This window comes from Schistocerca cancellata, chromosome 6 (assembly GCF_023864275.1).
Source record: "Schistocerca cancellata isolate TAMUIC-IGC-003103 chromosome 6, iqSchCanc2.1, whole genome shotgun sequence".
NCBI classification, from domain to species: Eukaryota; Metazoa; Arthropoda; class Insecta; order Orthoptera; family Acrididae; genus Schistocerca; species Schistocerca cancellata.
In genome coordinates this window covers 113,134,309-113,149,397 of record NC_064631.1, presented here as the reverse complement: position 1 = coordinate 113,149,397, position 15,089 = coordinate 113,134,309, and the positions used below count along the sequence as shown (strand labels likewise).

General features: G+C 40.8%; 1 protein-coding gene across 3 annotated transcripts in view; it reads right to left on the bottom strand.

The window, feature by feature from the left end:
- LOC126088551 (WD repeat-containing protein 89) overlaps positions 1-15,089 on the bottom strand; it is a 235,217-nt gene that overhangs the window by 39,951 nt on the left and 180,177 nt on the right. For all 3 annotated transcript variants that reach the window (XM_049906731.1, XM_049906732.1, XM_049906730.1), the window contains one exon: positions 2,226-2,337. In XM_049906731.1, the coding sequence (XP_049762688.1) occupies positions 2,226-2,337 (112 nt within the window). The remainder of the gene's footprint in view (positions 1-2,225; positions 2,338-15,089) is intronic.

The following is a 15,089-nucleotide window of genomic DNA, read 5'->3' as shown; positions in this document are numbered from 1 at the left end:
TACTGAAGAATCAATGCTGCAGCTTTCTTTAGACTTTATAAGAATACTTTCTTCATTAGGATAGCTGCACATAGTAAAGTGTCATCACGGAGTTTCTAGAAGGACACAGGATAACTTAAACAGAATTTCTATTTGATGTAATGAATGGCAACTTGCTCCAAATGTAGAAAAGTGTACATTAACACAGACACGTAGGAAAATCAATACTGTAATGTTCTAATGCAGTATTAGTGGAGTGCTGCTTGACACAGTCATATTGATTAAATATCAGGGTGTAACACTGCAAAGTGAAATGAAATGGAACAAGCAAACAAGGACAGTAGAAGGGAAGGTGAATGGTCAACCACAGTTTATTGGGAGAATTTGAGTAAAATGTAGCTCCACTATAAACGAGGCCCTGTATAACACAGTTATGCATTCCTGGATATAGCTTGAATGTTTGCAAGTCCCATCAAGTCAGATTAAAGGAAGGCATAAAGCAATTCAGAGGTGTGCTGCTAGATCTGTTGTCCACCTCCTTAGCTGAGTGATAAGCATGTGGGGGACCCAGGTTTTATTGCTGACACTGTGGGGATTTTCCTTGGTGTGAGGACTTGTATGGAGTGCGCTCAGCCTTGTGAGGCCAACTGAGGAGCTATTCAAATGATCAGTAGCAGTTCCATGGTCAACAAATATGATAATGACTGGGAGAATGGTTGCTGACCACATGCCACCCCATACCAAATCCGATCACAAAAGTAGCAGAAGGTGATAATGTGGACAGTTGAACCCAATTGTCTCATCAGGGCCAGGATGCAGAACTTTGCCTTTTTTTATAATATGCTAAAATTGTTACAGATAGGTTTTATCAACACAGGAGTGTTATGGAAATGCTTTGTGAACTGTAATGGGAATCCCTGGAGGGAAGGCGCCATTCTTTTCATGAAACACTACTGCGAAAATTTAGGGAACAGACTTTTTAGATGACTCCAGAATGATTTACTGCAGCCAACATACATTTCGCATAAGGAGTATAACGATGAGATATCACAAATTAGGGCTCGTACAGAAGCATACAGACAGTCATTTTTCCCTCACTCCACTTGTGAAAACAATAGAAAAGGAAGTAATTAGTAGTGATAGTGTGTACCCTCCGTCATACACCATGTGGTGGCTTGGGAGTTTTTACATAGATATAAAAAAAGTGGGAAAGTCAAAACTGAAATACATGTCAGGAAAAGAGATTTCATACAATAAAGACCATTATCAGCAACTCTAAGGATAGTTTTCAGTTACCTAAATAGTTGAGTGGTAGGTAACCTGGAACTGGAAGGGTTCTGGCTTTTAGGAAGTGACAGTTATGCTAGCCTACCATACAGTAAGTGTACATGCAGCACACAGGTATGCATGTGCATGCCCTCTCTCTCTCTCTCTCTCTCTCTCTCTCTGTCTATTTGTCTCTCCCTCTTGGTGGTGTAACATATCATTGTGATGGAGTGATATGTTACGCAAAATCTATCTGGACAATAAAAAATGATCACAACAGTTGGAACCATTCATTAGGAACATATTTTGGAACTGAAAACTGCATGGAGATTTTTCTCACTGTTTCTGCACATGAACGAATACAGATGGACTGTCTTTAAGATTGGATGGTCGTATTCATTTACACAATACTATGCTGCTAAATTTTTTATTTCCAGCATTTACTGCAGAATCTGGAGTAGTAGTCCAAGATTTTTCATGTCCACAACCACAAAAAATAAAAGGTGAGCTGAATAATATCTGATAATCAAAGGTCAGGAATGAATTAATTACAAATGCAGAGGAACATCAAACATGCACAGCAAGTTTTATGTTTGTAAAGACATTAATCATATTAAAATGTGTTTATTTGCATAACACATTTTCAAAGCAAAAATTGAAACACACGTTTTCCAAAAAAAGTGCTATGCTCTGAAAACTCTGGCAAAATTTCTTTTTAAAGAGAAAGTATTTAGAAGAAACTCTCTGCATTTGGAAAAACAGAAGATATAAACATTTTTCTATGTCAGTGAATTTATATGCCAATACACAAGTCTCTGCCTCAATGCAATGTGTAAGGGAAAGATCACTTTCACGTTATAAAGTAACATTTTCAGAAAAAAAGTAATAAATATGAATGATGTGTGATTTTTTTTAAAAAGAGCTAAGAACAAATTGATAACAACAAAACAGAAGATTAGAATAAAACATAATTATCATACCTTTGCATTATACCAACTACCACGAACCTCTTGCTTGTTTCCATTCATGCTTGAAACGCTATACACTGAAGTCATATCAGGCTTCTTTAGTGAAAATGCTGATAGATCCTGTCTGTAAACATACAGAAACGAAATTAAAACTGAAACTGTAACCTTTTTGATAGACTACATACTGATAAATCTTAAGGCATGTGAAACTGGTACGACTTCAAAGTCTTTCCAACAAAAGGTCTAGACAGAGAATATAAACTGCTAGTAACAGATTGTAGTGAGGAACTATGCCCCAAAATCTGTAACAAAAGAATCACTAAACAAAAAAACTTGGTAACTGACTGAACAAAATACAAAGGAAAAATTTAGTGAAGCAGTTGTGAAGCACCTTTTTTTTTCCAAGGGTGAGTTAACTGATGCTGTCATCTAATTTTTTCCCTCTTTGAGTGGTTTTACAGTCTCCTGTGCAGACACATTCACCACAGATGAGTAACAATGATTAAGTTTATGAGATTGATATTTTTAATTTTTCACACATGATCAACAGATATGTTTATAGATATTTTTAGTTTTAAATTGAATGTTGAAATCAGAATACTAATATCTCCCTGTTATTTTACTTTTCATGACATACAAAACGTACAGTGAGAGTAATCAATACACAGTACAGAGCAAACAGTTTCAATATCAGCTTTCAGATATTAGGCTTAATTTGTAGCATGTTTTAGACTAGATTAATTATACTTCTTGTGTCAGACATCCAGAGTGAGGAGATCCTCAAAGATGTAGAACATGTCGTAAAACAAATACTGTACATTATGTCCTAGAAAAGAGAGATAATAATGTTTCTGACACAGATCCCAAGTTAAATGGCCAACATGAATGTGGAACAGGTCAAAATCTCTGAAAGATATTTTCATTTAGAGATAATAGCAAACTTGTAACAAAACATGAATGTACAACGCACTGAGGTGCATACGATAACCCTTAACCTATTGTAGAAAAGCATCATCAAACAAAAAATCAATTTACATTTATATACATTAATCATATTACAGCATTCAAGATGCGCAAAGTCAGATTCCACATAACACTCACATTATTTGACATCATTAATAATATATACATCAACTGGTTCTATTGAGAAATTCATCATTGGGATAGGAGTTGGCCAGCAAAACAAATCTTGTACCCCTTTATTAAGTTGAAGTTTATTATAACAGCTTGCAAGTTACTGAAACTGTGTTCTACTGAATATCACCCTTCTGAACCAAAATAATAGATTTTAGGTCTTATGAAGGTTATTACTATTTATTGCACTGATTCCACAAACTAGGATATTGGTCTGAAAAAAGGTATTTATTAGTTATGACAAATTTCACAATGGGCAGCAGCAGATAGCATCCAAGCTTTTAACCAATAAAAGTTTAGTTTAACTTGATGAATTAACCCAAAAAACAATTTCCTACGATATTATGGAATGAAAGTAACAATAAATGCTATCTTTCTTTTAGTATCACCTATGTCTACCAACATCTGTACAGCAAATAAAGATTTGCCTGGGTATGTCATCAGTTCTGAAATTTATTATCAAGTTAATCCCAAGATTTCAACACTGTCAATCTCTTCAATCTGCTTTTCATCATACTTTAGACATATACTAGGTGAAAACCTCTTGCAAATTGTGAACTACATATGGTGTGCCTTTTCAATGTTTAGTAATGAAGAATTTTGCTAAGAACCATTTATTAATGTCAATGAAAATTTTATTAGCTGAACTTTCAACAACTATACTTGATTTGCTGTTTATTGAAATATTTATATCACCTACAACAAAACAAACTTGGCGTCTGGAAATGTTACTGATGAAGATCATTTAAGACACAAAAAGAAGTATGGGCCCTGGGATGGAATCTTGTGGGACACCACATTAATTAGTTTCCAGCTGGAAGGATGATAGCTTAATACAGGACTCTTTCCTAATGATAAATTTTGTTTCCTGCTGAAAAGGTACTTTCTTAACATTGTGACTTTCCTGCTACAGAATCATATGAAGTCCGTTCAAAAAATTCCAGAACATTCATAATTTCGCACCAATGATGTGTTGGAGTGAAATGCGGTTGGTATCCCTACACATGCCTATATTTAACATGTAGTTGCCAGAAGTTTCAGTGTTGTATGTCTGTCAGTTATTGTTCAGTGCTATACTGAGTAGAACACTGTCGGTTTATGAATTTCGAGATGGCAGTGTTAGAGGAGCAATGTTCCTGCACTAAATTTTGCGTTAAACTCAAGAAAACCTTTAAAGCGACACGCTGAATCATGCAGAAAGCCTACAGTGATGAGAGCTTACATGTGGTGTTATGAAAAGTTCACAAGTTCACATGGTTTAAAAAATGGTTAGACAGAAGTCAAAGATGACCCTTTTCAGGACACCCTCGACGTCTACCAACAATGCTCATATCAGGAATGTCAAGGAAATTGCCAATTGAAGACTGGCTGTCCAAGAGATTGCAGAAGAATGTAACATTTCAGCTGGATCGTGTCACGAAATCCTAACACAGCATCTTGGAGTGCATAGTGTTGTTGCCAAGTTCGTCCTACGGCTCATGAGTCAAGACCAGAATACCTTGCCTCACAATCTGTGAAGAGCTTTTGGATGGTGCAAATGAGAATGCAATGTTTCTTAAGAGAATCATAACTGGTAATGAGCCATGGGTCTAGGATTATGATGTTGACAGCAAGGTTCAATCTTCATAATGGGTCAGAAAGGTTCTCCAAGATCAAAAAAAGCATGTCAGATCAGGTCAAATATTGAAGCCACACTGATACTTTTCTTTGACTTTGAGGGATTAGTTCATCGACTGTACTATTAGTTAATCGACTGTACTACTGGAAAGTGTTGCGACGCCAGCGAGAAAATGTGAGAAGGAAACATCCTGAAATGTGGTGAGACAACTCACAGCTCTTGAATCACGATAATGCGCCAGCACATTCATCCCCGTTGGTGTGTGACTATTGCACAAAAAACGAAATCACTGTGTTGTCTCATCGTCCATACTCTCTAGACCTGGCCCCTGTAGACTTTTTCTTTATTTCCAAAGCTGAAAAATCCATTGAAAGGATGAAGATTTGCAACGATACACAAGGTAAATAAAATCACAGACAGCGCTTTGCGCAGCCCAGCAAGATGCTTACCAACACTGCTTCTGGAAGTGGAAATGGCATAGGGAACAGTGTATCAATTGTGGTGGAGAGTATTTCAAAGGAGACCATGAATAATAAGTAAAATGTAAGCACAGAAAAATTTTGTGGACAAAGTTCCACAATTTTTTGAACAGACATTGTATTCTAATTTATTTAAATGGATATTATGGTTTACACAGACTATATATTACACCAGTAACCTATAATTTATTGTCGAACAAATTAAGCATTTTCTTGCTGTATGTAAAAGCACCCTCCTCAATATGGGAACCCATTAAAAATCTTAACTGTGTCCCTGAGAGTGTACATGCCAACTGAAATGAAATGTGTGTATCGCATATTTGGTCAGGAGTCCATCTCTGGAGAGTTCAGCGCACGAACGCACACACGAGCACACCTTTGCTAACCACAAGACCACGAGCTGCTGACAAAGAGCTATTATACATTACTCATTAACTTTCAGAGTTATAATTTTCCAATGTATTACTTGTACAAATATAACTGATGGATGAATAGAAACATAAACTTGCAGATTTTGCATATCGTCCACCAGTTGCATTTCAAGTGCAGTGCCTTGACAAAATGGTGACAAAGCAAGAAAAGAATTTTTGTGTGTTGGAATATGTAAGATGTTTATCTGTTAAAACAGCATAGCCCATATTCTGAACGAACTATGGAAAAGAACTGTCATTTAAACAGATTATTGTGCTTTGGTATTGATAATCTAGGAGCACTGGTTGTTTCTGTAAACAGAAAAGTACCAGTTGACCAACTGTGCTAGATACAACCATAGAGGAGACGAGGGAAAGTTTCACATGCAGTCCAAGAAAGTCAACAGGCTGGGCAAGCCACGAACTGGGAACACTGCAGCAAATTCTGTGGAAGATTTTGCAAAAGCAGTTTCATCTCAAACAGTACAATATGCAGTTCATGTGACAATAAAAACCAGAAGATTATGGCTGGCACCTTCAAGTTTGCACCACAATACAGGAAGCACTTGAGGATGAACATTTAGCTGCCATGCCAATATTCAGTGATGAAGCAAGCTTCCATTTATCTGGAAATGTTAATCACCACAATATGTGCGTTTGAGATACCGAACATCCTTACAAAATTGTGGTGTACCAACAAGATTCACCAAAGATTAATGTTTTCTGTGCAGTGTCACAGATGAAGCTGTGTGGGGCATTTTTCTTCCGTGAAAAGAGACTGTGATGGAAATTTCTTACCTTAATATGATGCAGTCATGGTTGTTTCAACAACTGTCTCCGTTTCCATGAATTTCATTTCCCAACAAGATGGGGCATCCCCTCACTGTAGCATCGATGTTTGTAGCTATCTAAATGAAAAACTTTTGCATCATGGATTGGGTATACAGACTTTACTACAACTTGGACAAGTGTTGTATGACCAGAGGGGTACTCATAAACATTTGTAGAGGGCTAATTGCAAACTTGGTGGATTTACAGTTCTATCCATGTGTCAATCATGTCTGTACACGTAATACTTCAGAAAACATTCAGCTTTGAAAATTAATGAATCATTTGCAGTAGCCCTCTAGTAGATATAGTCAGATGGTTAAAAAGCTGCATTTATACAATATTTTCCAAAATTTTTGAGAATGCTGGCAAAAGTGAAATTGGATAGAAGTTTGATGTTTGCTATTTCTTTATTTTCTTTCCTATAAAGACTATTAATGTCAGCATATTTCAGACAATCGGGAAAAGTTCCAGTGATAAGTGACGGGAAACAGAAATAATTTGACATGTTAACTTCATCGCTATTTTATCATAAACACTAGTTTTTTTTCCTATCAGCTTGTTTGTGTTGTTTATATTTTGTGGTGCAGAGTTAACACATGTGAAGAAGTTCCAATAATCAGGAATTTTATCTGTGGGTGGCAACTGGTTACATGTGACCATCAATTATACTTTGTGTTGAGGGCTTGTTCCCGTAGCTTTGCATTTTGGTGTGTATCATGGTGTGTGTCGTGAAATGAGTTTATGAGATATCATAACATCTACAATTTGTTTGTAAAAGAAGAGCTGAATTTGGTAACTAAAGAATGAGGCACACTGAAAATGACTGTAATAGGCTCAGCAAATAAAGTAAGTGAATGTCATGAATTGAATACAAAAGCCTAGAATACAACTTGACAAAATAAGTGAAGAAAGCCGGAGTCAGAGAGATTGTCTCTGCTTTCCAAATTTCTTTATTATGCCTCAATACCAAGAAATTCAAATAATGCTAATGCTTCAGGTACTCTTTGCAATGGTACCCTCATTCAACACAAATCTGCTCTCTGGGCACACTGTATGAAATTCCGCACATACTGATTCATGTCCATCTTCCTTTTCTTCTACCAACGGCTCTCCACTACTCCCTTGTTGGTAGCCCTACATCCTCTATGATCTGCTAACAAGTGATCATGTGTGTCCTGTAGCACTCTATTCCTCAGTTTCACTGGGACTGCTACTTGTTGTTCCAACTTGGTTTTTCTACACAGCAATGCATCCTCTGTACAAAACTGTTTACTACACTGCTTACACTCACCTACTGTCTTCTGCACCATCTATCACTGTTGGCAAGATGGCGCCCAATGAAAAGTGCAATGACACAGTGCTCTCCGAAAAAAAAAAACAAATTAAACAGTTCGTCATGCAAGAAATGTCAAAAACGTGTAGTGAAAGGAATACTACGTGTTAAGTGCAACTTTTGAATGCATGAGAAATGCGCGAAACGTGCCTTAGATTCATAAGTGAAAACTTTAAATGGTCTTGTTTTGATTGCTTACATGAAGAAAGCGTTCATCTAGCATCGGCTGTTAAGATGAAATCAGAAAAGCGATGCAAACAGAAATTGATACTCTAAAATGTGAAATATTGTCACTTAAGCAAGGAAGTAAGCAAAAAAAGAAGGCATGTGAGCCTGCAGGTTATAACTGCAACAAGAGGGATACTGTTAGTGTAAACAATCTAAATGTCGAAAACTCGAGTGCCACTATTTCACCAAATACATCGACAGCAGACTCTAAAAAACCGCTAGAAAATGCAAATTCAAGAAACAAATACCACTGGAATAGTGTTACTTACAAGAAAAACAAGGAAAGTCGTCGTGTTGGCGAAGTCAAAAATGAAAATAATGAATCTCTTATTATTGGCGATTCTATGCTGAAAAACATCATCATGCCGAATGCAAAGATCAACGTACATCCAGGAATCAGGACACAGCAACTAAACAAACATTTAAATAACATTCAAAGCCCAAAAGAAGAATCTTCACAAATTTCTCCAAAAAACTACAAGGGCTTGTTCATTCACGTAGGAACGAATTCTCTTTTCAGTTCCAGTGAAGAAGACCTCATCAATGAAACACGTAACTTAATTTGAGTGGCAAGAAGCTTATACAAGACTTCAAAAATTGTTATCAGTGGTATAATGTACAGCAGGTGAGTAAGCTATAAATATGTAAACAGGATAAATAGTAATATCAGGGAGCATTGTAATGATCTTGGAGCAATATTTATAGACCCAAACAAGTTCTTGTGTAACAAATGCCTGGGGATAGATGGCCTTAATCTAAACAGACTACACTCCAAATTGCTTAGTAAAATGTTTATTGATGTATGCCACATATAAAAGAGTACTAAAAAGAGAAACGAATAAGCAGAGAGGGGGATGCAAAATTACATGTGAGCAACAACAACAAAAAAACACAATCTGGAACCACAACACCCTAATTCAGTAGTTAACCTTTTCTCCAAACCTCTCTCCAATCCGAAACCTCAGTCCTATCCAAAGGCCTCACCTTCAGCCCCACTCCCACATTCAACTAAACAGCCCTCATCAAAGATTTACTGTCATTCACTCGTACTCTCTGCTGGAAATATCACTTTGCCATGAAGAAAAATGATGCTAATCCTACTCCTAATGATCCAACTTCCCAAGGCACTATCCAAATTGAACCCTGCCTGGAACAGTTCCGTCCTCCGTCGCAGCGGGACCCACCTCCTCTTCCTCAAAATCACCCTCTCCAAACCTTCCAGGAATTTCTGACTTCCAGCCTTGCCTCTCAATCCTTCTTAAAAAACCTTAATCCTACTCCCAACATCACCACTGCTGAAGCCCAGGCTATCCGTGATCTGAAGGCTGACCGATCCATCGTCATTCTTCCGGCGGACAAGTGTTCCACGACCGTGGTACTTGATCATCGGGAGTATGTGGCTGAGGAACTGCGTCAGCTTTCAGACAACACCACATACAAAGTCTGCCAAGGTAATCCCATTCCTGATGTCCAGGCGGAGCTTCAAGGAATCCTCAGAACCTTAGGCCCCCTACAAAACCTTTCACCTGACTCTATCAACTTCCTGACCCCACCGACACCCCGCACCCCTACCTTCTACCTTCTTCCTAAAATTCACAAACCCAATCATCCCGGCCGCCCCATTGTAGCTGGTTACCAAGCCCCCACAGAACCTATCTCTGCCTACGTAGATCAACACCTTCAACCCATTACATGCAGTCTCCCATCCTTCATCAAAGACACCAACCACTTTCTCAAACGCCTGGAATCCTTACCCAATCTGTTACCCCCGGAAACCATCCTTGTAACCATTGATGTCACTTCCTTATACACAAATATTCCGCGCCTCCAGGGCCTCGCTGCGATGGAGCACTTCCTTTCACGCCGACCACCTACCACCCTACCTAAAACCTCTTTCCTCATTACCTTAGCCAGCTTCATCCTGACCCACAACTTCTTCACTTTTGAAGGCCAGACATACCAACAATTAAAGGGAACAGCCATGGGTACCAGGATGGCCCCCTCGTACGCCAACCTATTCATGGGTTGCTTAGAGTAGGCCTTCTTGGTTACCCAGACCTGCCAACCCAAAGTTTGGTACAGATTTATTGATGACATCTTCATGATCTAGACTCACAGTAAAGAAGAACTCCAGAATTTCCTCTCCAACCTCAACTCCTTTGGTTCCATCAGATTCACCTGGTCCTACTCCAAATCCCATGCCACTTTCCTTGACGTTGACCTCCACCTGTCCAATGGCCAGCTTCACACGTCCGTCCACATCAAACCCACCAACAAGCAACAGTACCTCCATTATGATAGCTGCCACCCATTCCACATCAAACGGTCCCTTCCCTACAGCCTATGTCTTCGTGGCAAACGAATCTGCTCCAGTCCGGAATCCCTGAACCATTACACCAACAACCTGATAACAGCTTTTGCATCCCGCAACTACCCTCCCGACCTGGTACAGAAGCAAATAACCAGAGCCACTTCCTCACCCCCTCAAACTCAGAACCTCCCACAGAAGAACAACAAAAGTGCCCCACTTGTGACAGGATACTTTCTGGGACTGGATCAGACTCTGAATGTGGCTCTCCAGCAGGGATACAACTTCCTCAAATCCTGCCCTGAAATGAGATCCATCCTTCATGAAATCCTCCCCACTCCACCAAGAGTGTCTTTCCGCCGTCCACCTAACCTTCGTAACCTCTTAGTTCATCCCTATGAAATCCCCAAACCACCTTCCCTACCCTCTGGCTCCTACCCTTGTAACCGCCCCCAGTGTAAAACCTGTCCCACGCATCCTCCCACCACCACTTACTCCAGTCCTGTAACCCGGAAGGTGTACACGATCAAAGGCAGAACCAGGTGTGAAAACACCCATGTGATTTACCAACCGACCTGCCTACACTGTGACGCATTCTATGTGGGAATGACCAGCAACAAACTGTCCATTTGCATGTATGGACACAGGCAGACAGTGTTTGCTGGTAATGAGGATCACCCTGTGGCTAAACGTCCCTTGGTGCACGGCCAGCATATCTTGGCATAGTGTTACGCCGTCCGGGTTATCTGGATACTTCCCACTAACACCAACCTATCCGAACTCCGGAGATGGGAACTTGCCCTTCAATATATCCTCTCTTCCCGTTATCCACCAGGCCTCAATCTCCGCTAATTTCAAGTTGCCGCCACTCATACCTCACCTGTCATTCAACATCATCTTTGCCTCTGCACTTCCACCTCGACTGACATCTCTGCCCAAACTCTTTGCCTTTTAATATGTCTGCTTGTGTCTGTATATGTGTGGATGGATATGTGTGTGTCTGCGAGTGTATACCCGTCCTTTTTTCCCCCCAAGGTAAGTCTTTCTGCTCCTGGGATTGGAATGACTCCTTACCCTCTCCCTTAAAACCCACATCCTTTCGTCTTTCCCTCTCCTTCCCTCTTTCCTGACGAAGCAGCCGTTTTTTAGGTATATTTTTCCTACGTGTGATCATTGTTTGTACAGCCCTCTCGCAGTGTCCGGAGCAAGTATGGTGGGTCTGACACACCGGTGTCAATGTGTTCTTTTTTCCATTTCCAGGAGTGTGTGTTATATATATATATATATATATATATATATATATATATATATATATATATATATATATATTTAAAAACAAAGATGATGTGACTTACCAAATGAAAGTGCTGGCAGGTCGACAGACACACAAACAAACACAAACATACACACAAAATCCAAGCTTTCGCAACCAACGGTTGCCTCGTCAGGAAAGAGGGAAGGAGAAGGAAAGACAAAAGGATATGAGTTTTAAGGGAGAGGGTAAGGAGTCATTCCAATCCCGGGAGCGGAAAGACTTACCTTGGGGGAAAAAAGGACAGGTATATACTCGCACACACACACATATCCATCCACACATACACAGACACAAGACAAAATGTCTGCTTGTGTCTGTGTATGTGTGGATGGATATGTGTGTGTGTGCGAGTATATACCTGTCCTTTTTTCCCCCAAGGTAAGTCTTTCCGCTCCCGGGATTGGAATGACTCCTTACCCTCTCCCTTAAAACTCATATCCTTTTGTCTTTCCTTCTCCTTCCCTCTTTCCTGACGAGGCAACCGTTGGTTGCGAAAGCTTGGATTTTGTGTGTATGTTTGTGTTTGTTTGTGTGTCTGTCGACCTGCCAGCACTTTCATTTGGTAAGTCACATCATCTTTGTTTTTAAATATATTTTTCCTTCATGGAATGTTTCCTTCTATTATAACCGTATCATATATATATATATATATATATATATACACACACTCCTGGAAATGGAAAAAAGAACACATTGACACCGGTGTGTCAGACCCACCATACTTGCTCCGGACACTGCGAGAGGGCTGTACAAACAATGATCACACGCACGGCACAGCGGACACACCAGGAACCGCGGTGTTGGCCGTCGAATGGCGCTAGCTGCGCAGTATTTGTGCACCGTCGCCGTCAGTGTCAGCCAGTTTGCCATGGCATACGGAGCTCCATCGCAGTCTTTAACACTGGTGGCATGCCGCAACAGCATGGACGTGAACCGTATGTGCAGTTGACGGACTTTGAGCGAGGGCGTATAGTGGGCATGCGGGAGGCTGGGTGGACGTACCGCCGAATTGCTCAACACGTGGGGCGTGAGGTCTCCACAGTACATCGATGTTGTCGCCAGTGGTCGGCGGAAGGTGCACGTGCCCGTCGACCTGGGACCGGACCGCAGCGACGCACGGATGCACGCCAAGACTGTAGGATCCTATGCAGTGCCATAGGGGCCGCACCGCCACTTCCCAGCAAATTAGGGACACTGTTGCTCCTGGGGTATCGGCGAGGACCATTCGCAACCGTCTCCATGAAGCTGGGCTACGGTCCCGCACACCGTTAGGCCATCTTCCGCTCACGCCTCAACATCGTGCAGCCCGCCTCCAGTGGTGTCGCGACAGGCGTGAATGGAGGGACGAATGGAGACGTGTTGTCTTCAGCGATGAGAGTCGCTTCTGCCTTGGTGCCAATGATGGTCGTATGCGTGTTTGGCGCCATGCAGGTGAGCGCCACAATCAGGACTGCATACGACCGAGGCACACAGGGCCAACACCCGGCGTCATGGTGTGGGGAGCGATCTCCTACACTGGCCATACACCACTGGTGATCGTCGAGGGGACACTGAATAGTGCACGGTACATCCAAACCGTCATCGAACCCATCGTTCTACCATTCCTAGAACGGCAAGGGAACTTGCTGTTCCAACAGGACAATGCACGTCCGCATGTATCCCGTGCCACCCAACGTGCTCTAGAAGGTGTAAGTCAACTACCCTGGCCAGCAAGATCTCCGGATCTGTCCCCCATTGAGCATGTTTGGGACTGGATGCAGCGTCGTCTCACGCGGTCTGCACGTCCAGCACGAACGCTGGTCCAACTGAGGCGCCAGGTGGAAATGGCATGGCAAGCCGTTCCACAGGACTACATCCAGCATCTCTACGATCGTCTCCATGGGAGAATAGCAGCCTGCATTGCTGCGAAAGGTGGATATACACTGTACTAGTGCCGACATTGTGCATGCTCTGTTGCCTGTGTCTATGTGCCTGTGGTTCTGTCAGTGTGATCATGTGATGTATCTGACCCCAGGAATGTGTCAATAAAGTTTCCCCTTCCTGGGACAATGAATTCACAGTGTTCTTATTTCAATTTCCAGGAGTGTGTGTGTATATATATATATATATTTAAAAAGAAAGATGATGAGACTTACCAAACAAAAGCGCTGGCAGGTCGATTGTGTCTATCGACCTGCCAGCGCTTTTGTCTGGTAAGTCTCATCATCTTTCTTTTTAAATATATTTTTCCCACGTGGAATGTTTCCCTCTATTATATATATATATATATATATATATATATATATAGAAGGAAACAATCCATGAAGGAAAAGTATACCTAAAAACAAAGATGATGTGACTTACCAAATGAAAGTGCTGGCAGGTCGACAGACACACAAACGAACACAAACATACACACAAAATATAAAATTCAAGCTTTCGCAACAAACATACACACAAAATATAAAATTCAAGCTTTCGCAACAAACATACACACAAAATATAAAATTCAAGCTTTCGCAACAAACTTACCTTATGGGGAAAAAAGGACGGGTATACACTCACACACACACACATATCCATCCACACATATACAGACAAGAAATGTCTGCTTGTGTCTGTGTATATGCGGATGGATATGTGTGTGTGTGTGCGAGTGTATACCTGTCCTTTTTTCCCCCTAGGGTGGGTCTTTCTGCTCCCGGGATTGGAGTGACTCCTTGCCCTCTCCCTTGAAACCCATGTCCTTTTGTCTTTCCTTCTCCTTCCCTCTTTCCTGACGAGGCAACCGTTGGTTGCGAAAGCTAGAATTTTGTGTGTATGTTTGTGTTTGTTTGTGTGTCTATCGACCTGCCAGCGCGTAAGTCTCATCATCTTTCTTTATATATATATATATATATATATATATATATATAATTAAAAAGAAAGATGATGAGACTTACCAAACAAAAGCGCTGGCAGGTCGATAGACACACAAACAAACACAAACATACACACAAAAATCTATCTTTCGCAACCAACGTAAAGTAAAGAGTTGAAACTTTTTGCCTTTACAAATGTCTGCTTGTGTCTGTGTATATGCGGATGGATATGTGTGTGTGTGCGCGAGTGTATACCTGTCCTTTTTTCCCCCTAAGGTAAGTCTTTCCGCTCCCGGGATTGGAATGACTCCTTACCCTCTCCCTTAAAACCCATATCCTTTTGTCTTCATATATATATGAATATAATAGAGGGAAACATT